General features: G+C 45.5%; 1 protein-coding gene across 3 annotated transcripts in view; it reads left to right on the top strand.

Moving 5' to 3' along the window:
* The window catches only part of PDSS1 (decaprenyl diphosphate synthase subunit 1), a 411,626-nt gene that overhangs the window by 241,935 nt on the left and 146,965 nt on the right, over positions 1-22,726 (top strand). For 2 of the 3 annotated variants that reach the window (XM_069211353.1, XM_069211355.1), the window contains one exon: positions 20,485-20,565. The exons of the other annotated variant lie outside the window; for it this stretch is intronic. In XM_069211353.1, the coding sequence (XP_069067454.1) occupies positions 20,485-20,565 (81 nt within the window). The remainder of the gene's footprint in view (positions 1-20,484; positions 20,566-22,726) is intronic. 3 annotated transcript variants of the gene reach the window in all.

Raw genomic sequence — 22,726 nt, 5'->3', positions numbered from 1 at the left:
CAACCTGGGCTCACCAACCGTGGTACACAACACTGTTGGACTTATCAGTAGTACCTCACATCAAATTACCAAACATACCAGATCTGTTAACACAACACAAACAACAGATCAAACACCCAAATCCAGCATCGCTCAATCTAGCAATCTGGCTCCTGAAGTCTTAGAATTTGGACATTTAAACCTTACACAAGAATGTATGGAGGTCATTAAACAAGCTAGAAAATCTACAACAAGACATTGTTACGCAAACAAATGGAAAAGATTTGTTTACTACTGCCACACTAATCAGATTCAACCATTACATGCCTCCACAAAAGACATTGTAAGCTACTTATTACACTTACAAAAGTCTAATCTAGCATTCTCGTCCATTAAAATACATCTCACTGCAATATCTGCCTATCTGCAGATTACACATACAACATCGCTTTTTAGAATCCCAGTCATCAAAGCATTTATGGAGGGACTAAAAAGAATCATACCCCCAAGGACACCACCAGTACCTTCAGGGAACCTTAATATTGTATTAACACGACTCATGGGACCAGCATTCGAACCCATGCACTCTTGTGAGATGCAATACTTAACTTGGAAAGTAGCCTTCCTAATAGCTATCACATCACTCAAAAGAGTAAGTGAAATACAAGCATTTACTATTCAAGAACCCTTTATACAAATACATAAACATAAATTGGTTCTCCGTACAAATCCCAAATTCCTACCAAAGGTCATATCACCATTCCACCTAAACCAAACAGTGGAACTCCCAGTCTTCTTTCCACAACCAGACTCAGTAGCAGAAAGAGCTTTACATATACATTAGATATAAAAAGAGCACTAATGTATTACATTGACAGAACAAAACAATTTCGTAAAACAAAACAGTTGTTCGTAGCCTTCCAAAAACCTCATGCAGGTAATCCTATATCCAAACAAGGCATCGCCAGATGGATAGTTAAATGTATTCAAACTTGCTATATTAAAGCAAAAAGAGATCTACCTATTATACCAAGATCACATTCCACTAGGAAAAAAGGCGCCACAATGGCTTTTCTGGGGATTATACCTAGGACGGAAATTTGTAAGGCAGCCACCTGGTCTAGGCCTCATGCATTCACTAAGCATTACTGTGTAGATGTGTTAGCAACACAACAAGCCACAGTAGGACAAGCTGTATTAAGAACTTTATTTCAGACAACTTCAACTCCTACAGGCTAAGCCACTGCATTTTGGGGAGATTACTGTTTATTAGTCTATGCACAGCATGTGTATCTGTAGCTACACATGCCACCGAACGGAAAATGTCACTGCAGATTCACATGCGCCCTCCCACCTCCCTGGGAGCCTGTAGCCATTGTTAGTTGAATAAGAATTGTAAATTTGCAAATAAATATTATTTTAATACACATTATGTACATACATACCTACTCCATTGCATGGGCACATCTAGTATACTCAAAACTCCTACCTCACCCTCTGCGGGGAAAACAATCTAAAATGGAGTCGACCCCCATGTGGAATGGAGCCTAAAGGGAGGAGTCCCTCGGTCTCGTGACTCGAAAAGACTTCTTTGAAGAAAAACAACTTGTAACACTCCGAGCCCAACACTAGATGGCAGGATAATGCACAGCATGTGAATCTGCAGCATCTCATGCAACGAACAGATGTACACTGGGTAAGTGACATTTTCCATATATATATATATATATATATATGTGTGTGTGTGTTCGATGGCATGTGTAGCTGCAGATACACATGCTCTGCATATGGATTCCGACGTCTAGTGTTGGGCTCGGAGTGTTACAAGTTGTTTTTCTTCTAAGAAGTCTTTTCGGAGTCACGAGATTGAGTGACTCCTCTTCGGTTACATTGCACATGGGCATCGACTCCATTGTTAGATTGTTTTCTTTCCACCGTCAGGTTCGGACGTGTTTTCTCTCGCCCTGAGATTTTGATTCGGAAAACTTTTAAAAACCTTCCTTTTCGTCAGTATTGTATTGATCGCCTTATTCATCTTCCATCGAAACAGCAGTACCGTCGGTAAACAACTTTGTTCGCCCTTCGGGGCGTGTGCGCCCAACTTGGGCCTATTCGGGCCGACGCATGGAGACCCTCATGGATCGGACTCCATTCCGATTCTGCCCTTGGTGCCACGCAAAGAACCCATATACAGACTAACATCTGGTTTGCAACCTCTGCCTTTCTCCAGACCATCGGGAGTAAAACTGCGAGGCCTGTCGATTGTTCCGATCAAAAAAGACTCTGAGGGACCGAAGAGCAAGAAGGCTGGAAATGGCGTCCAAGAGTGGAGAACATTTCGATGTTACAGAAGAAGAACAAATGCAGACAACAGTCTCGATCCGAGATACAGGGTCAGAGCAGGAATCCGAGGAAGACAGACCTGTCACAGCCGGCCAGCATGTGAGTACGTCTGCCCCTGCACCCCCACATAAGAAACAACAGAAGGCCTTGGGTACGCCACTGCCGGAAGGCCATGGCTCGGCCTGAAAAAAGACTGTTGGTGACCGACCTCGGGTTCGGCACCGAAAAAAGCCACGCCTCCGAAGACTTCGGAGTCGACAAGGACCATTAAAAGCTCCATTTCAGACTCCAGTAGACAACAATTTTCAGAGTCGAAAACCAGAAAAGCTGTTTCGGAGCCGAGACCTTCCTCATCATTTTCGATCCCGGAAAAACATCACATTTCGGAGCCAAAAAAGACAGGATATACAGAGGAACAAGGTCTTTCCAAAAGACTGAGAGAAAGCCATAAAACCTCTGAGGAAGAGTCAGAGATTGAACCAATCCTTCAAATTATGGATGAGAGACAGTCCAGGATTCACATCCATAAAGAAACAGGGAGAATCATCACAGCACCTCCTTTAAAAACAAAAAGTGTTCTGGCATTTCAGGAGTAATTGGACACTGCGCAGCCCCCAGTTAGTGCCAAAACAGAAAGAGAAGCCAGCACCTCCACAGTCTTATCCTCTTCATTCTCCACACCCACCTACCTCTCCTCAAATAAGTCCTACACCAATGCATTCTCCCACGCATTATTTTGACTCACAACAAGACACTGTTGATCCATGAGATCTTTACGATCCTGATCCCATCCCAAGCAATGACGGAGACAGCTACCCCTCTAAATCATCTCCACCTGAAGATACTACAGTATATAATCAGGTGATAGCTAGGGCTGCAGCCTATCATGGGGTTACAATGCACACAGAACCACTAGAGGAAGATTTCTTGTTCAATACATTATCCTCAACTCATTCTAAGTACCATTGCCTCCCAATGTTACCAGGCATGGTAAAGCACGCAGACCAAATGTTTAATGAGCCTCTGAAAGCAAGAATTATAACACCTAGAATAGAGAAAAAGTACAAACCCGCACCTTCTGACTCTGATTACATCACCCATCGGGTGCCACCTGATTCAGTAGTGGTTAGTGCTGCCAGAAAAAGAGCGAATAGTCAGTCCTCAGGAGATGCACCCCCTCCTGATAAGGAAAGCTGAAAATGTTATGCTGCAGGAAAGAGAGTCATGTCCCAAGCAGCAAACCAATGGAGAATAGCAAACTCCCAGTCATTGCTAGCTCGTTACGATAGAGCCCATTGGGACGAGATGCAGGATGTCATACAGCATCTCCCAAAAGAGCACCAGAAAAGGGCTCACTGGTAGTAGAAGAAGGGCAAGCTAACACTAATAACCAAATAAGATCTGCCCTTGATGCAGCTGATACCACTGCAAGGAGTGTAAACACAGCAGTCACTATTCGTAGACATGCATGGCTGAGATCCTCTGGTTTCAAATCAGAAATACAACAGGCTGAGTTAAACATGCCATTTGATAAAAAAAACATCTTTTTGGGCCAGAGGTAGACACAGCAATTAAAAAACTACGAAAAGACTCAGACACAGCCAAAGCAATGGGTGCACTCTATTCTACACCATATAGGGTCATTTCGTAAGACTCCGTTTCGAGGAGGTTTCAGACCACAACTTTCAGAGGCATCAACCTCCCAAACAAAACCAGCTTGCCAAACCCAGTACCAGCAAGGTAGGGATAATACTCTAGACATAGAGGTAAATTCCAAACCTCTAAACAGGCTGCAACGCAGCCAAAACAGTGACTTCCCTCACTCCCTTCCACTCCACAACTCTCCTATGGGGGGAAGACTACAGCAGTTCCACGCACATTGGCAAAATATCACCACAGACAACTGGGTGTTATCAATTATCCGCAATGGTTATTGCCTAGAATTGATAAACACTCCTCCAAATATTCCACCAAGGTTTCACAAGTCAACCCCAGAACATACAATTTTGTCACAAAAATAGGTTCAATCTCTACTACTCAAACAAGCAATAGAGTTAGTTCCACAGTCTCAGCTAGGAACAGGAGTTTATTCACTATACTTTATATTTCCCAAAAAAGATGGCACCCTCAGGCCAATATTAGACCTCAGGCCCCTCAATTTTTTACATCATATCAGAACATTTTCACATGGTAACTCTGCAAGATGTTATCCCACTGCTACAAAAACAAGAGTTTTCTGACAGCGTTAGACCTCAAAGATGCGTATTTCCACATACCCATCCATTCTGCTCACAGAAAATACCTCAGGTTTGTCATTCAAGGAAAACACTACCAGTTCAAAGTGTTACCCTTTGGAATAATAACAGCTCCAAGGGTATTCACAAAGTGCTTAGCAGTAGTAGCATAAAATCAAGCAGTCATACACAATGCCAAAATCATACATGTTATGTAATAGAAACCCTACACACCTTAAGTTTCTCTATAAACTACCAAAAGTCACACCTTCAATCAGTACAAGTACAAACGTATTTGGGTGCGATCCTAAGTACTCAACGAGCTCTAGCATATCCAAGTACACAAAGGATACAAGCTTTCCAAAATTTAATTCCACAAATACAACCAAATCAACAATACGCTGTAAGATTTGTCATGGAAATCCTAGGAATGATGGCATCTTGCATTGCAATTGTTCCACATGCAAGAATAAACATGCGGGCGTTACAACTTCGCCTTGCACAACAATAGGCACATGCACATGGTCAACTCCAAGATCTAGTTTTGATAGACTGCGAAACATATATATCCCTTCAGTGGTGAAATTGCAGCAATTTAATCAAAGTGCAGTCGTTTCAAGACCCTGTGTCTCAAACCATTATTACAACAGATGCATCATTGGTTGGGGAGCTCACCTAAACAATCACAATATTCAAGGACAATGGGATGTCAAACAGAAACAGCTACACATAAACCACTTGGAGCTATTAGCTGTGTTTCTGGCCCTCAAAGCCTTTCAACCTCTTCTCACACAGAAGAATGTTCTTATCAAAACAGACAACATGACAACAATGTATTATCTCAACAAACAGGGAGGGACACATTCATCCCAACTGTCCCTTGTAGCCTAAAGAAGTTGGAAATGGGCAATCCACAACCAAATCCATCTTTGAGCGCAGTACATCCCAGGGATAGACAATCAGTTGACAGATATCCGAAGCAGAAATCGCCAACAAACACACGAATGGGAGATTCATCCTCAAGTACATTCAAAAGTGGGGAACACCAAACATAGATCTGTTCGCAACAAGCGAACACAAAATGCCAAAACTTCCCACGCACGTCCCCTCTCCAAGGGCAGTGCTCTATGGATCAATTGGTCAGGGACATTTGCTTACGCTTTCCCCCTCTCCCACTCCTTCCATTTCTAGTCAACAAGTTGCATCAAACTTCACTCAGCATGATACTCATAGCACCAACATGGGCACGTCAGCCATGGTACACAAAATTACCAGATCTCTCTGTAGTAACACACTCCAAACTCCCATGCAGACCAGATCTGTTAACACAAAACAAAGGTCAAATCAGACATCCAAACCCCAATGCTCTCAATCAAGCGATTTGGCTCCTGAAGTCATAGAATTTGGATATTTACAACTCCCATCAGAATGCATGGAAGTTATTAAACAAGCAAGAAAACCCACTACTAGACAGTGCTATGCCAACAAATGGAAAAGATTTGTCTATTACTGTCAATCTAAAGATATAGGTCCTCTTACAGCATCAATACAAGATATTGTATGTTATTTACTTCATTTACAAATTCAAATTTAGCATTTTCTTCAATAAAAAAATACACCCTACTGCAATTTCTGCATATTTACAAAATATTCAACATAGCTCTTTATTTAGAGTTCCAGTCATTAAAGCTTTCATGGAAGGCTTAAAACACATCATTCCACCAAGAACACCACCAGTTCCATCTTGGAATCTAAATATAGTGCTTACAAGACTTATGGGTCCACCCTTTGAACCCATGCACTCGTGCCAAATTCAATTTCTAACATGGAAAGTTGCCTTCCTAGTAGCAATTACTTCTTTAAGAAGAGTGAGTGTAAGGAAATGCCTCCTTGGCATGGTTACCCCCTGACTTTTTGCCTTTGCTGATGCCAAGTTATGATTTGAAAGTGTGCTGAGGCTTGCTAATCAGGCCCCAGCAGTTTTTTCCCTAAACTGTACCTTTGTCTCCACAATTGGCACAGCCCTGGCACCCAGATAAGTCTCTTGTAACTGGTACCCCTGGTACCAAGGGCCCTGATGCCAGGGAAGGTCTCTGATGCCAGTGTGCACTTTGTTGTAAAAAATACACCCAGAGGGCATCTTAGAGTATACCCCCTGAAAACATGCCCGACTCCAGTGTGGGCTGACTAGTTGTTGCCAGCCTACCAGACATGTTGCTGGCCACATGGGGAGAGTGCCTTTGTCACTCTGTGGCCAGGAACAAAGCCTGTACTGGGTGGAGGTGCTTCTCACCTCCCCCTGCAGGAACTGTAACACCTGGCGGTGAGCCTCAAAGGCTCACCCCCTTTGTTAGAGCGCCACAGGGCATCCCAGCTAGTGGAGATGCCCGCCCCTCCGGCCACTGCCCCCACTTTTGGCAGCAAGGCTGGAGGAGATAATGAGAAAAACAAGGAGGAGTCACTGCCCAGTCAGGACAACCCCTAAGGTGTCCTGAGCTGAGGTGACTCTGACTTCTAGAAATCCTCCATCTTGCAGAGGGAGGAGGTACAAAGAGGGTGTCTCAGGGCCAGTAGCCATTAGCTACTGCCCTCCCAGACCTAAATCTACCCCTAAATTGAGTATTTAGGGGCCCCCAGAACCAAGGAAGATAGATTCCTGCAACCTAAGACGAAGGACTGCTGACCTGAAGCCCTGCAGAGAAGACGGAGACGACAACTGCTTTGGCCCCAGCCCTACCGACCTGTCTCCCCACTTCGAGAAAAACTGCACCAGCGACGAATCCCACAGGGAAGCGTGAGACTTTCCACTCTGCACCCCACGCCCCCGGCTCGACCTGCGGAAAACTAACACTACAGGGAGGACTCCCCGGCGACTGCGAGCCCGTGAGTAGCCAGAGTTGAGCCCCCACAGCGACGCCTGTAGAGGAAATCCAGAGGCTTCCCCTGACCGCGACTGCCTGCTTCAAGGAACCCGACGCCTGGAAAACACACAGCTGCTGGTGTGGTAACTTTGGGCTTGCCTTGAACCCCCAAGAGTGGGCTACCTTGGACCCAACTTTGAACCCTGTAAGTGTTTTACTTACCTGTGAACTTAACATTTACTTACCTCCCCCAGGAACTATTGATTTTTGCACTGTCCACTTTAAAAAAAGCTTATTGCCATTTTTGCCAAAACTGTACATGCTATTTTGATAATCCAAAGTTCCTAAGATACCTGAGTGAAATACCTTTCATTTAAAGAATTGTTTGTAAATCTTGAACCTGTGGTTCTTAAAATAAACTAAGAAAATATATTTTTCTATATAAAAACCTATTGGCCTGGAATTGCCTTTGAGTGTGTGTGTTCCTCATTTATTGCCTGTGTGTGTACAACAAATGCTTAACACTACCCTCTGATAAGCCTACTGCTCGACCACACTACCACAAAAGAGGACATTAGAATTATCTCTTTTTGCCACTATCTTACCTCTAAGGGGAACCCTTGGACTCTGTGCACGCTATTTCTTTCTTTGAAATAGTATATACAGAGCCAACTTCCTACAGTGAGTGAAATCCAAGATTTTACTCTTGAGGAGCCTTTCTTCCAAGTACAGAAACATAAAGTTGTACTAAGAACAAATCCAAACTTTCTACCAAAAGTAGTCTCGCCATTTCATATTAATCAAACAGTGGAACTGCTGATATTCTTCCCACAGACAGATTCTGTGGCAGAAAGTGTTCTACATACATTAGACCTCAAAAGATCTCTAATGTACTATATAGACAGAACTAAACAATTTAGAAAGACCAAACACCTTTTTGTGGCTTTCCAACAACCACATACAGGCAATCCTATATCAAAACAAGGTTTAGCAAGATGGAGTGTAAGGCGCATACAAACATACTATATCAAAGCAAAAAGACAAGTTTTAATCACTCCCAAAGCACATTCTACACGAGAGAAAGGTGCAACAATGGCTTTTTAGGAAATATACCAATGGTTGAAATATGTAAAGCAGCTACATGGGCAACACCTCATACATTTACTAAACACTACTGTGTGGACGTATTATCACAACAAGCCACAGTAGGACAAGCTGTTCTAAACATTATTTCAAACAACTTCAACTCTTAAAGGCTAGCCACTGCTATTTTTTGGGAGGACAAACTGCTTTGTAGTCTATGCATAGCATGTGTGTATGAAAATAGCTCCCTGTTGCAGTTACCCCCCACCTTTTGTCCTGTTATTGATGCTGACTTGACAGAGAAGTGTGCTGTGACCCTGCTAACCAGGCCCCAGCACCAGTGTTCTTTCACTTAAAATGTACCATTGTTTCCACAATTGGCACACCCCTGGCACACAGTAAGTCCCTTGTAAAAGGTACCAGTGGTGCCAAGGGCCCTGTGACCAGGGAAGGTCCCTAAAGGCTGCAGCATATGTTGTGCCACCCTAAGGGACCCCTCACCTAACACATGGACCCTGCCATTGTAGATTGTGTGTGTTGGTGGGGAGAAAAAGGCAAAGTTGACATGTCATCCCCCTCAGGATGCCATGCCCACAAAATATTGCCTGTGGCATAGGTGAGTCACCCCTCTAGCAGGCCTTACAGCCCTAAGGCAGGGTGCACTATACCACAGGTGGGGGCATAGCTGCATGAGCAATATGCCCCTACAGTGTCTAAGTCTATTCTTGGACAGTGTAAGTACAGTGTGGCAATATTAAGTATATGGTCTGGGAGTTTGTCAAAAACTAACTCCACAGCTCCATAATGGCTAAACTGAATACTGGGAAGTTTGGTACCAAACTTCTTAGAATAATAAACCCACACAGATGCCAGTGTTGGATTTATAAAAAAAAATGCACCCACAGGCACTCCTTCAGTGCAGATCTGACTGGTCTGAGCCAGTCTGCTGCTGAGAGACGAGTTTCTGCCTCCCTGGGGTTGAGAGCCTTTGTGCTCTCTGAGGACAGAAACAAAGCCTGCATTGGGTGGAGGTGCTTAACACCTCCCCCCTGCAGGAACTGTAACACCCAGCAGTGAGCCTCAAAGGCTCCGGCTTCGTGTTACAATGCCCCAGGGCACTCCAGCTAGTGGAGATGCCCGCCCCCTGGACACAGCCCCACTTTTGGCGACAAGTCCAGAGCAGATAATGAGAAAAACAAGGAGTCGCCGCCCACCAGTCAGGACATCCCCTAAGGTGCCCTGAGCTGAGGTGACCCCTTCCTTTAGAAATCCTCCATCTTGGTTTTGGAGGATTCCCCCAATAGGAATAGGGATGTGCCCACCTCCCCTCAGGGAGGAGGCACAAAGAGGGTGTAGCCACCCTCAAGGACAGTAGCCATTGGCTACTGCCCTCCCAGACACACCCCTACATTCAGTATTTAGGGGCACCCCAGAACTTAGGAAACTAGATTCCTGCAACCTGAAGAACCCAGAAGGACTGCTGACCTACAAGCCTGCAGAGAAGGAGGAAGACGACAACTGCTTTGGGCCTAGCCCTACTGGCCTGTCTCCAACTTCGAAAACCTGCTCCAGTGACGCATCCGACAGGGACCAGCGACCTCTGAAGCCTCAGAGAACTGCCCTGGACTAAAGGACCAAGAAATTCCTGTGAACAGCGGCCCTGTACAAAACCAGCTACTTCTTTGCAACAAAGAAGCAACTTTTAAAGGACTGCACGTTCCCCGCCGGAAGCATGAGACTTCACACTCTGCACCCGACGCCCCTGGCTCGAGATCCAGAGAACAAACACCTCAGGGAAGACTCCCTGGTGACTTCGAGTCTGTGTAACCAGAAACGACCCCCCTGCGCCCGCACAGCGACGCCTGCAGAGAGAATCCAGAGGCTCCGCCTGACCGCGACTGCCTGTAACAAGGGACCCGACGCCTGGAACCAACACTGCACTCACAGCCCCCAGGACCTGAAGGAACCGAACTTCAATGCAGGAGTGACCCCCCAGGGGACCCTCTGCCTAGCCCAGGTGGTGGCTGTCCCAAGAAGCCCCCGGGTCCCTCCATTGTTTCCTACCCGAAACCCGATGCCTGCTTTGCACACTGCACCCGGCCGCCCCTGTGCCTCTGAGGGTGTATTTTGTGTGCCTACTTGTGTGACCCCCAGTGCTCTACAAAACCCCCCTGGTCTGCCCCCGAGGACGCAGGTACTTACCTGCTGGGAGACTGGAACCGGAGCACCCCTGTTCTCCATAGGTACCTATGTGTTTTGGGCACCTCTTTGACCTCTGCGCCTGACCGGCCCTGAGCTGCTGGTGTGGTAACTTTGGGGTTGCCTTGAACCCCCAATGGTGGGCTGCCTATGCCACAGAACTGAGACTTGTAAGTGTTTTACTTACCTCCTAATCTAACCTTTACTTACCTCCCCCAGGAACTGTTGATTTGTGCACTGTGTCCACTTTGAAAATAGCTTATTGCCATTTTTACAAAGACTGTATATGATATTGCTTTCATTCAAAGTTCCTAAAGTATCTAAGTGAAGTACCTGACATTTAAAGTGTTTAATGTAAATCTTGAACTTGTGGTTCTTAAAATAAACTAAGAAAATATATTTTTCTATAGAAAAACCTATTGGCCTGGAGTAAGTCTTTGTGTGTGTTCTTCATTTATTGCCTGTGTGTGTACAACAAATGCTTAACACTACCCTCTGATAAGCCTACTGCTCGACCACACTACCACAAAATGGAGCATTAGAATTATCTACTTTTGCCACTATCTTAGCTCTAAGGGGAACCCTTGGACTCTGTGCACACTATTTCTTACTTTGAATAGTATATACAGAGCCAACTTCCTACAATGTGTATCTGCAGCTACACATGCCATCAAACGGAAAATGTCACTTACCCAGTTACATCTGTTTGTGGCATGTTGTGCTGCAGATTCACATGCTCCCTCCCTCCTCCCCGGAAGCCTGTAGTCGTTTAAGCTAATACATTTGTACATACATTTACATTTGCATGGACATCTCTTTTTTCACTTATATACTCTTTCACTCCTTCCTTCACCCTCTGCGGGAAAACAATCTAACAATGGAGTCGATGCCCATGCACGATGGAACTGAAGAGGAGACTTCGAAGAAAAACATCTTGTAACACTCTGAGCCCAACACTAGATGTCGGTACGCATAGCATGTGAATCTGCAGCACAACATGCCACAAACCGATGTACACCTGGTAGGTGACATTTTCGATATATATATATATAATGTGTGTGTGTGTGTGTGTCCCAATAACACATTATTTAGAGCAAGTATACAAGTAAATGTTCATTTATTACAACAGTGCAAAGGTAAAATGCCAGTTAGATATCTTTTGAAGTAAAACAGTCTTGCATGTTAAAATTGCTTTTCTCAGGGAAACAGCTTTTTTATAGTCACAGTGCCTCATCTGATAGACACTTCTAGTTGCACATTCATTACCTTAAAATTTCCCCCAGGCATCAGACTGCATCCGGAGATTTTTCTTTGAGCAGTACCCCTGCGTGCCATCAGGTGGCGACGGTCAACTCCATGTGTGTCGTTGACATCGCGGTCTTATAAAAGCGCCACCACAGCACACTGATGTCAGTTCTTTTCTTTCAGTAACAGCCTATGCGCAGATCTGGAGAAGAGCTACCCCTAGTAATTTTTTATTTAACTGCAACACTTTTGTCGAATACTTTTTGTCGAGTTTTGGATGCATTGAGGGATGTCCCGGAAGACCAATTTTAAATCCTGCGACTCCTGTCACTAAATGATGTCGGTGACAGATCCGCATCAAGTCTGTCTTTTGTTCCGGAGTAGGACTATGACCCGAAGTCGTGCTCCAAGTGTCAGGCCATGAACCTGAAGGCTTTGGGGGAGCGGTCCCTAAAGCTTATGTTTGCCTGGCACTCAACTCCGCATCGCTCCCAGTCTCGTTTGAGAGGAAGGTCGCAAGACCGCTCGTGGAGTCATCACTAGGGCTCCTCATCCCACTCCTAGTCCTCCGGACACGCCGGTCACAAGAAGAAGAAGTTGTAGTCAAGTAGAAGGACAAATGTTCTTCAACTTCACCCCGTCGCTCGGGCGATGCGGGAAGAGCATCGACACTCCAGGCCTCCATCTTAGTAGCCTGAGTCTGGGTTGGCTCCACACCTCTCTGACTTTCCGGGAGCCAGTGCCACCCCTGCCCAGTTGGGAGTTCTATGAGGCCATGCACCGCATCTTAGGGTAGACCAACCCATCCTCTGTGCCTTTGGGCCCTGGAGGGTCGACGAGAGCCCCCTCGGGTTCCGCACCTGCGGCCCCGGCTCCGGGAGGCACCTCTGGGTCCACTGTTCGAGCCATACCGACGCCGGTCGTGCCAACATGACCTTATCTGCCATTGGGACCGACGTCGACGTTTCCGAAGTCGGTTGGGCCCGCAATCAACATCAATCCTATACTTATCTGCATCAAACCGAAGCGGGAACGCCACCACTTGATGCTGATTCAGTTTTCCATGGGCTCTGCTGGGCCCAGGGCGGGTCCCGACCCTTCTTTCTATGGATATGGGGCTAGTGTAGAAAGGTCTTTAGAATACCATCTTGACCCTGGCTTGGACTGGGTTCAGGATTTGGGTGACGCTAGCAGACTAGATACTGCTCTTGATGCTGGCATGCTTTATACCTCTACCGTGGCTACGGAGGAGGGAGCTTCATACTCCGTGGTGGTGAGAAGGGCTGCTGAGGTTTTGGACCTCAAGCTTCCTTCTGTGGCGGTCAGGACTAACTTCCTGACCGAGGTGCTTCAGCCTGGGGCTTCAAATTCAAAACCCTACTACCCTTTAGTGAAGCCCTTACGGATGTGCTAGTAGGTACCTGTTCCAAACCCAACACAGGGGCTCCTGTGAATAGGACAGTTGCACGCCACCTTCGGCTTGTGCCGACTGACCTAAAATTTCTGACCCAACATTCTAAACCTGAGAGCCTTGTAATCCATACTTCCTCTTCTTCTAGCGCATTCCCTTCTGCTCCCCTGGATAGGGAATCAAAAAGACTGGATACATTTGGGAAGAAATTGTTTTCTTCAGCCAGACTAGCACTGCAGTCCGTGAACACCGCATGCCATGTGGGCCAGTACTCCCATACTCTCTGGGATACGGTCGTGCAGGTGCTGCCTCGAGTCATGGAGGAGGCCCAGGGCGGTTCTATCCCAAGCTGTTACTGACGGGAGAGATGCAGCAAAGTTCATAATTTGTTGCGGGCTGGATACTATCGACTCACTAGGTAGATAAGTTGCATCGACAGTGGCCTTGAGGCGCCACGCCTGGTTTAGGATATCTAACTTTTCAGGGGCTGTCCAGCAATCTCTAATGGACATGCCCTTTGATGGCATCCATCTTTTCGAAGGCAAAGCAGACCCTGCGCTCGAGCACTTTAAGGATTCCTGGGCTACGACTCAGTCCCTTGGCCTCATAACTACTTCTTGTCCCCCACAGTCCACTTAGTGGTTCAACATCTTGCGTGCTCTCTGAACACCAGAGCAGACTAACTTCGCAGTCAATGCATAGTCGATCACGAATGGCGTCTCCATCCAGAGGTGGCGCAAGTTCTCTTTCAGCAGTGGGGAGAGCCTTGGTTAGATCTGTTCGCCTCTACAGAGAACGTGCAATGTCGGCTGTTTTGCCCGTTGGAGTTTCCAAAGCATCATTCACTTGCCAACACTTTCTGTCTTGAGTAGAGCTCAGGCCTCCTTCACACCTTCCAGCCAATACCACTTCTACCCAGAGTTCTGAAGAAGATCAGGCACGACCGTCCCCAAGTAATCCTAGTGGCTCTGGACTGGGAACAAAGAGTCTGGAATCCCGAGCTCTTGGGCATGGTCATCGATCATCCGATCAGACTGCCCCTTTGGGAGGATCTTCTGTCGCAGCAGCAGGGGACGGTCTTCACCCGAACCTGTCCAGTCTCCGCCTCCTTGCGTGGAGATTGAGCGGCGGCAGTTGACAGCTTTCGATCTTCTGCACGAAGTCTGTGATGTTATCTTGGCAGGCAGGCGTCCCTCCACCAAAACGGTCTATGCTTGTCATCGGAACACATTTGTGGCATGGTGTACCAACAAATCTGTTCCCCTTTCTGCACTTCTCCCGGAGTTTCTCCTTCATTCTTTCTCTTGCTCAGCAGGGCACTGCTATGGGCACCCTCAAGGGTTATTTGTCTGCCATCTCTGCCTTTTTAAGAGTGCCAGACCAACCTTCTCAGTTTCAAATCTCCCATTCTTGGGAGGCTTCTCAAAAGACTCACTCACATGTTCCCTCCTACCCCGTTCATAATGCCCAAGTGGGATTTGAACTTGGTCTTTGCATATCTCAGGTGTGCTCCTTTCGAGCCGCTCTACAACTGTTCCCCTGGCTCTTGACTCCTAAAACTACCTTCTTGATTGCCATCACCTCTGCTCGCAGAGTGAGAGCGCTCTAGGCTCTCTCTTCAAAGCCAGCATTTCTATCTGTCCATCCTGACAGTGGTGCTTCGTACCAGGGCTTCCTTTCTACCCAAAGTGGTGACACCTTTGCATGTAGGCCAATCAACCACCTTGCCTACTTTTTACACCCCCCCACATGCCTTTCATGAGGAGTAGAGACTCCACTGCCTGGATCCAAAAAGAGCGTTGCGTTCTACCTTCATCATACCAAAGACTTGTGGGTGGATGATCAACTCTTTGTGGGTTATGTGGGTGCGAAGAAAGGAAGGGTGGTGCAGAAGTGGACCATCTCACAATGGGTTGTCCTCTGCATCAAGATGTGCTCTGCATTTTTTGGAAAAGCAACCCCCTGAGGGTTTGTGTGCTCATGCAACCAGAGCAACTGCTATTACCACAGCGTTAGCACACGGAGTCCCAGTCCTGGATATCTGCCAGGCAGCGATGTGGGCATCCCTGCACACGTTCACTAAACATTACTTCCTGGATAGTCAGGTCCTCAGAGACGGCTACTTCGGCTTTTCGGTCCAGCAGGACGTTTTGGGTTGATCTTAGTCTCCATCAGATGAACAAGTTACTTACCTTTGGTAACTATATATCTGGTAGAGACATATTCTAGTTGTAGATTCCTTACCGACCCGCCCATCTTCCCCTCTCTGCAAACTGATTTAAGGGACAGGAACTTCCCTTTAAGGGCCCTAATTTTGGCACACCACTCTGTGTTCTTCATGGCTCAGGACTATCGGTGTGGAAAGTCGTGAAAACAAACTGACGTCGGTGCGCTGAGTTGGCGCCTATATACGACATTAACGTCAGCACAGCGGCCACGATGCATGTGGAGTCTACCTATGCCACCTGATGGCGCTCAGGGGGTACTGCTCGAAGAAAAATCTCCGGATCCAGTCTGATGCCTGGGGAAAATGCTAAGGTAAGGAATCTGCAACTATAATGTCTTTATCAGATATAACCTTATCGAAGATAAGTAAATTGTACTTCAGTGTGATTTTATCTAACTGCCCAAAATGAATGCCTTGAATCCTGATCTTAATTAAGTATCTTTTTTAGGACCGCAAATACACATTAAAAATACTTGTGCATAAACCATATGTGCAAAGTAATATTTATTACCACTGATGGGGGAGGATAGAGGCATTGTGTGACCTCTCAAATCCACATCTTGTGAACCCTGTCCCACCCCACACTTACAATGGTAATGGATACCATATTTGCATACTAGTTATATTCTATATCTCCCCTATGCAAGCATATGAAAAACTGGGACCAACTAAACTTTCACTGGAACCAATTAAAACACTCATATCATGTTACTCTACCAGGTGGAATAGGTGTTAAACCATAGGTCAAAGAAAGAATCCAAAACACAGCAAGTGACACTGTTTTACAGTGGGGAATATGCCCAGCCACTACAGGACATTGCCATTCGATCTCAGTCGGTCACAAAGGGTCTCCACCAAGATACATTGGTGGCAGCCTTTCTGCATCTGTAGAAGGTCCACTGCAATCCATACTTCTCCTTTGCAGTTCAGTCTTTTGTTCTAGGCAAACTATCACAAATCCTCTCTCATTGCAACCAAGGGCATTCAGTATATCATGACAATCTTAGGGTAAAAATCTGCACAGAGTAACTCAGCACGCTGACCTTCTCTCGAATCCTTGATATCCTCTATGGGTCACTAATTCCTCAGGACCTGACCCACGGGAAGAGAATGGTATTTTTGGCCTGGAGGGCAGCCTTGCAGCACACTCGCTGGACGTCTGTTGTGACCCAGCAAACTCCCCTGTGGAGAGGTTCTTGGCTCCGGGAGTCAGCAGCCTTTCAGGGATTCACCAAATGGGACCAGCTGGGAATATTGCAGCTGGGAGATGTCTGGCAGAACACACATATATGTTCCTTTCAAGACCTCCAAACAGACTATCAACTTTCACACACACAATTTTGTAAATATCTCCAGCTTCACCACGCCCTACAGACTCACATTACCAACACAAATCCACTTCCAGAATACAGTCCACTAGAGGCTAAACTATTGATTGGGGTGAGGGTGAGGTGTCCCAACTATATAAAATGTTGTCTAATAATGCACCAGGAGATCTGCACCACATTAGAGCAAGGTGGGAACGATGGTTGGGTCCATTGGAGGAGGAAGATTGGCACGATGCACTGATGGCCCAGAGGTCTGGCACCATGTCATGACGACTCAGGCTCATACAGATATATTACTTTTATGGGGTATATTTTTCCCCCAACAGACTACATCGAGACGGGTTCCCCCAAACTCTGCCTGCCCCAAATGCGACACTACTCCTGCAGTCTTTTACCACATGATATGGGAATGCCCACCTATACAGCGCTACTGGGTCACGCTACTGCAAGACCTTACCAAGGTTTTGGAGTGGGAGGTCCCGTTTTCACGGAAGATGGTACTTCTCGGGGTCATGGAGGGTATTGAAGGCAAAGAATGGAGCGTACCTTTCTGAATATGACCCACTTACTGGCCAAAAGAGACATTGCAAAAGGGTGGATCATGGCCACGCTTCTGTCCATTGGGCAATGGAGAAAGGGGTGGACTGGTGTGCGCATCAGGAGAAACCAGTTTATGAAGTAAGGGGCTGCCCCCGCAATCATGCCAGGATGTGGGGCGAATGGCTGGGCAATATACTGTGAAGCTCAATTGGAGACCCAAAATGCCACCACTCAAGTGCAAATGGCTCTGTTGAATATGACTGTTAAAATCTTGCTGTGGTATATCCAGGTGCTGATGGTTAAAGCTGCCGTGAACTAGGTGTGCCATTCTTACCTTTGTATTTAATGTTCTAGAACCAGTAAAAAATGGTTTATCAAAAAACGCTGCACAGAATAATACCCATGGGTAGTATCTCAGGCCTAACCTCCTTGGTCCCAACATTTTGGTGGGTTGCTCTATCTTCTTGTCTGACTAAAGTTCATTTTCAGCACCGACTCCTCAGAGTATGGGTAGAGGCAACTCTTAATCAGTAGCAGGTGGAACAAGTCATTTTGCTCCTGCACGTTCATGTGCTGAATATAAATCTTTCTTGAATTGAAAGTTTTTGGTTTGCTGGTTAATTCCAGAGTACTAGTGAACCACACAGACAAACCACGCCCCTTTTCTCAGTGAGGAAAGAGAGGGCACCTAGTCTGCAGCGCCCAGTATATTTGTGGGAATAGGCCTTTCAAAGTTTGTTCCTGCTAGTCTTCCATATTGTAGGACTTGACAAAGCCATAGAGTAGAGTCTGATCCGGTGTCCCCACTCAGTGCATACGTGGAAAATTCTCCAGTAAATCTGCTACCTAATCTATGAGGCCTGGAGGTTTCCAAACGTAGACTTGGAATGGCACTTATTAGAAACCCAAATACAATAATTTCCCCTTTTGGTTTGGCAGTGTCACATATCCATGGGGTTGCATTCACGTATACCTTTTCCTGTGACTGCTGTGACTCCATATCTTCTCCTCATTATCAGGGGCTATTTCAGTAGAACCACATATGCCAAACCCAGAAGTAGGACTTCCTGCCATGCCTCTTTCAGTGAGGTTTGTGTACATATATGTCTCCGCAGAGAACCTTGATGGCCTGCCGAATGATAGTGGGTCCCCCACCAGGGCTCAATACTGGAGGACATAGATGAGAATCTGCCACTGTGCCTATTTCAAAATAATTAACGTGCTTTCTTGCTCAGTAGGTGATGTGTTTTTTTGGGGGGGTTTTGCGCCACCTGACTGAGATGGATATGCAAGTTGACAGCTAAACGACTCATGTGACAGCCGTTATGGCCTTCTTGGGTCATCCAACCATTACCCCCCGAAAATAACTACTCGAGTCTCACCTGAATGGTGACGTTTTTATAACATTTTGCCCACGCCCCATGCCCTCTCAGCCAAAGAGACATTGCACAGCCTTGACATAAGGATTTATACTTTTATATGGATTCAATATCTCCATTACCAGTAAGACACAGAGGGCCTGATTCTAACTTTGGAGGACGGTGTTAAACCGTCCCAAAAGTGGCGGATATACCACCTACCGTATTACGAGTTCCATAGGATATAATGGACTCGTAATACGGTAGGTGGTATATCCGCCACTTTTGGGACGGTTTAACACCGTCCTCCAAAGTTAGAATCAGGCCCAGAATGTCTAGAAGGCAGAATTGTCACCGTTTAGAAGAACATTGAGACAGGTTTTTCTCCCATTATCGATGGTTTGGTTATGTATGGGCCTCAAACGATCTCTCAAATTCTTTAAAACCTAGATTTTGAGATTCTTATTTGACCTATGAGCAGCTGCATCATCCCATATCAAAAAAGTGGTTTATCAGATCCTCCTACATTTCAAGACCAGCTCTGATTAAAAGCCATTCAGTTTCTCAGAACAGAAATTGTTGAAGTGATCCTTTCAAAAACCAAGTTGTCGCTCTTTTATAAATGGTGAAATATAAGCACAAATCAAACAAATCCGGCAATTGTGCTTACACACTTCCCAGGCAGCAAGTCTGTTTCTAGACTGTTCCTGATATCAAATTACCTAATCTGTAAGAAATATATTAAAAGTGATGGCTTTGAAAGTCAGCTACTGGAATAAAAACAGTGTTGATAGTGTAATACCTGAATCACCCTATTGCAAAAGGGGGGTTACCGTCCCTCGAGTTGAAGGCATAATATTGACTTTGTACATTAATAAGGGAATATAGAAAGGTTGTTGAAGTAATTTTGTATGTGTAATAATACAATGCTTGGATCTTGTATGTAAATACATTGTAAACCCCTTTCTGTAATCTAAATGTAGATATTTTGTGCTAAAAGTAGTATTAAACTATGCATTAATATTATTTGTCTTATTATACTGAAATGCCCAGTGCTTCACGATCACACCTTCTTTCCTTTTGTAATGACTGCCCGAGCCCTTAATTGTGCACCTGTTTACTTAATCTCTCTTCTCTAGATGTTTTTCTCTCCTATTATCCATCACCAACTGCTGTCCTATATTGTGCAGTAAGATATTGTTTGATGGATGATGATAACAAACGAAAATGTGGAGTGGTATTATGCAGTAATGGCATCACCATTATTGTATGCTGGCGCTCTTATTTTGTGAATAATCACAATTTTTTTTGCAGGAGTTGGCTTCCATGTACCTATGTATGTTCTTTGGAATAGATCGTCGCTCTACGTATATGACCTCCTTACTAGAAAATAATAAAAGTTAAAAATAAATCCTGCTGGCAGTCGAGCATTACATTCATGAAGTAGAAAGGTTGTTTCAGCTGTGAGACCATGCATCGCATTTGAGCTTCAAGACCTAATAATTCTTCCTGCTGGATAGCTGAATGGGGATTCCATCTATTATTTGTGTTAAGTGGGCGTAATTGAGCATGGTTCTGAAGCAATCGTTCCAAAATAGCCAATCATGTTTTGAGTAGAAGTGGAAGCAAAAAAAAAAAAAACATTTTGTACTATACAACTTAGTTATTTTTTTCAGGTGTCAATTCTGGGGTGCCCGGATCCAAAGGTTCATGAAATTGCTTACCAGTATGGAAAAAATATTGGGATAGCTTTTCAGGTATTGTGTGGTTGTTTTTTATTTTGCCAGTTTCTCATTCTGAATGACTGTATTTATTTACCTAATAGATTTGCAATAATATATGGTCGTGGTGGGTAAAACATTAAGGTTGTTGTTAAACACGTATGGTTTTATTATTTGCATGTTTAATGTTTACTTTTTGGGTGGTTTACCAAGTGATGTCTTATTTTACATTGAGGGCTTCAAATGTAATTTAATGGTTGCATCTTAGAACGTTAACATGAATTGTTTGTAAAGCTTATTGGACTTTCCCTCTATAGACCTTCTATGGTGGGTTCTATCTCTTTCTCCAGGAGTCAACTGAGATTACTCATGATTTATGGCACTTAGGGTGAAGAGATAAATGGGAGTACATTCTGGAAAAAAATGTCTTGTAGAAAGTTCTTAAAAATATTGAAGCTAATTGGATCCCCCAGAAGCAGACTAAAGTTTCCCACGCCCGAATAGTAACATAGTGTCTGAAATCATTACCCTTCTTTGGAGCTCATGCCCTTTGGTTGTGATTTATACCTGTAATACATACAAAAGAATCATTCCATACTCCAGGTAGAATCCCTCCACTGTTAAGCATTCATCAGGCTAGACAGGTTAGAGAGAGTAACTTGATAAGAAATGTCAACTATTTGGAACTTACTGTCACCTGTCAGCCTCCATTGGCCCACCTCTTTCCTTGACTACTCTGATACTTTACTGTTTGTAATAGTTTATTAGGACACCATAGGAACCACCACCCCACTTATGAGGAGACTCCAGACGGTACAGAACTCAGCGACCAAACTCCTTATCAAGCTGCCCAAATGGACCCACATCAACGCCCACTTCAGGAACCTCCACTGGCTCATCATCCAGAAAAGATGCCAATTCAAGATGATGACACATGCCTACAAAGACCTCCATGACCAAGGACCAACATACTTCAACCACTGCCTTAACTTCCACCAACTCTCCAGATATCTTTGCACTGCCTCCCTCACCCAAGCCCAGCACCACACATCTGCCGAAACCACACTGAAGGCCATTCCTTCTCCTACCTCGCCGAGAAGGCCTGAAACAGTTTTCCCCTTCATCTTTGGATGTACACCTCTCTGGCGGAATTCAGGAAGAGACTCAAGACTTGGCTTTTCAACTGGGCCCAGCAACCTAGTTCCTGGATACCCTTCTGTCCTAATCGCAGCACTGTACAAATACTGACTAATTATGATAAACCTTTAGGATACAATGCCAGCAACAACATTACTGTCCACAACACCTCCACGCTAGACTGGACCGACCACCACTGCATTAATTTCTCCATCACCACACCTACTGTCCACCTCCGCACACTCCGCAGTAAATGGAACTACATCACAGAGGAACAGCTCACCAACACCCTCAGCAAGTCACCACCTCCCCTCGCCACAGACTCAAACATCTCAGCACAGAACTTCCACCAAAGGATCTCCGAATGTGCCAACACCCTAGCGTTGCATCAAGTGACCTCAGGTAAACACACCCTCAAGAAGGCCTGCTAGTTCTCCCCAGGACTCCAGGCGCACCTGCAGACGGCTAGAAAAAAGATGGGAGGAACAAGTCCCCGGAGGACATCAGGGCCTTCAAATCCCACCACCACCTTATCAGATCCACTAAGAAAGCCACCCTGCAGGACCATATCAGTGCCAGCGCACACAATACTAAATAGCTCTTCGCCGTGATTAGAAAGTTCGCCAAACCCCAATCGCAAGCTGCAAACATCCCTCCATCTCAGAACCTCTGCGATAGACTAGCCACCTATTTCCATTGAAAAATCAAGGACATGTATGATCGCTCTGGACCCCAAGACCCTCAGAGACAACCATTAACTTGTCAGCTCAGATCCTCCAAACCTTTACAGATCCTGCACTGCAGGAACACTCTCACCACGGACGAGACCCTCTCCATCATGAGCAGCACCTACTCCAGAGCCCCTGTGGATCCCTGTTCCCACCCCATTTTCAACAAAGCCAACACCTCCATTGCACCTGAGCTTCGCCACACTGTCACCTTCTCCATAGAGACGGATACCTTCCTCCGAGGACTGGAAGCATGGTGAGATACGCCCGCTCCTGAAGAAACCCACTGCAGACCCCTGGATCTCAAGAACTACCGTCCCATCTCCCTGCTG

This window comes from Pleurodeles waltl, chromosome 10, assembly GCF_031143425.1.
Source record: "Pleurodeles waltl isolate 20211129_DDA chromosome 10, aPleWal1.hap1.20221129, whole genome shotgun sequence".
Lineage (NCBI taxonomy): Eukaryota > Metazoa > Chordata > Amphibia > Caudata > Salamandridae > Pleurodeles > Pleurodeles waltl.
This window is presented reverse-complemented; position numbering and strand designations above follow the sequence as displayed.